Raw genomic sequence first — 1,538 nt, 5'->3', positions numbered from 1 at the left:
GATGGGAATCATTTCAAAAACGTTTTAGTTACAGTATCTACTCAAAACACTATTCCAGTGACAGCCTTTGTTGTGTTTGATTGCTACCTTGTAGCTAAGCTATCAGTCATTTCAAAAACGTTGTAGCTATCTACGATTGTTTGATTGCTAACGTTAGCTCAAAACGCCATTCAACTGACAACTTTGTTGCTAACACAGAGAACTCATTGCTAACTTGTAGCCTGCAGTGAACCAACTTTGTTAAGTAGGTCCACCCTCTGTGTGCGTTTTCCTTCAATTCCCAAATAGACCTGCACTCAGAATTCGTCAATTCTTTCTGCACTAGCTGACCGAGAAATTAGTTCTTGCACGCCCTCCACTGTAGAAATAGTTACAGAGCAGTCATCTTCCTCCATCCCAAACCCTGGGTAGAGAGGCTCAGTGAAGTTGTTGAAGAACGTATGAAGGTGGCTGAGGGTTCCAAAGAAGACGCTGTAGAAGGACAGGGTGCCACCCGGCCAGTCCAGATACACTCCCACCTTGTGGGAGCAAGACGGAGGTGCTGGTATTTTCACATGCTGGTGGTTGTGCTGAGCGCTGTAGTGATCCTCAGAGCAGAACAGGCTCCAGGATTGATCTGTGTTGCCAAACCCGCAAAGGTGAGAGCTCGCCCTCCGACGGATTCCCCTCATCGCCACGGCGACATCCACCCAGCGTCCTCGCCACTCCACCTCCCAGTAGTGGCGTTTGGTGAGGCCTTGGTGACACAGCACCTGGGAGACGCTCTCGAACCTCTTGGGGTGATCTGGGTACTGCTGTCTCTCCCTGACCCACGTCCCCTGCTTTCCTCCGTCGTACAGAAAGAGAGACCTGGCAGCTGTGTTTGGGTCCAACGTGAGTGTACATGCATCTGTACAAAACAGACATGGCTTTTTCAGTATTCTCTTTTTCATCAATATTTTTTAATAACTGATCAGGTCCAAGGCCACATTAACCGAATAGGAGGCCCCTGGGAAAAAATTAACTGTGGTACCTGTTAACTTATTTTCTCCCTCTAACACACCATGTTACAATATAAAGTGAAATAATGCAGGTCATTAATATTAGATTTTAACCAGAGGTGGGCCATCAGGGCCAGCAAGGCCTTCTCTGCTGGCCAAGAGATTGTCAGAATCAGACATTTATGTATATACAGTATATATATGAATGTGTTAATATAAATTATATACATACCAGCTGGGATCAGGTGCAGTGTTTTTTTAACCAGGGCAGCAGTTTTCAACTTACATTATGTGCTTGCATAATTGAAAATGGGTTCTCCAAAGTTTTCTCAGTTAGTTTTTTAAAATGACATTAGATTAGTAAACAGAATATGCCTTTGGGACATTGGATGAATGGTTGCTGATAAGAGGCAATGACGATTACAGCCAGACCGATAAAGGATTTTTAAGGCAAATACCAATACGAATATTTGGTTATTTAAAAATCCGCCAATCGCCCAATATATCTATATTTTTTAGTCCAGGAATGTGTTGCAAAACATAAACAGATTTCCCTAA

At 43.8% G+C, this 1,538-nt stretch overlaps 1 protein-coding gene and 1 long non-coding RNA gene across 2 annotated transcripts in view; one reads left to right on the top strand and one right to left on the bottom strand.

The window, feature by feature from the left end:
* LOC116673442 (uncharacterized) overlaps positions 1 to 1,538 on the top strand; it is an 11,846-nt gene that overhangs the window by 7,386 nt on the left and 2,922 nt on the right. The gene's annotated exons all lie outside the window — the stretch shown is intronic.
* LOC116673406 (NACHT, LRR and PYD domains-containing protein 12) overlaps positions 42 to 1,538 on the bottom strand; it is an 8,745-nt gene continuing 7,248 nt past the window's right edge. The window contains exon 11 of the mRNA XM_032505726.1: positions 42 to 889. Within this exon, the coding sequence (XP_032361617.1) occupies positions 297 to 889 (593 nt within the window). The 3' untranslated portion in view covers positions 42 to 296. The remainder of the gene's footprint in view (positions 890 to 1,538) is intronic.

Source organism: Etheostoma spectabile, chromosome 23 (assembly GCF_008692095.1).
Source record: "Etheostoma spectabile isolate EspeVRDwgs_2016 chromosome 23, UIUC_Espe_1.0, whole genome shotgun sequence".
NCBI classification, from domain to species: domain Eukaryota; kingdom Metazoa; phylum Chordata; class Actinopteri; order Perciformes; family Percidae; genus Etheostoma; species Etheostoma spectabile.
This window is presented reverse-complemented; position numbering and strand designations above follow the sequence as displayed.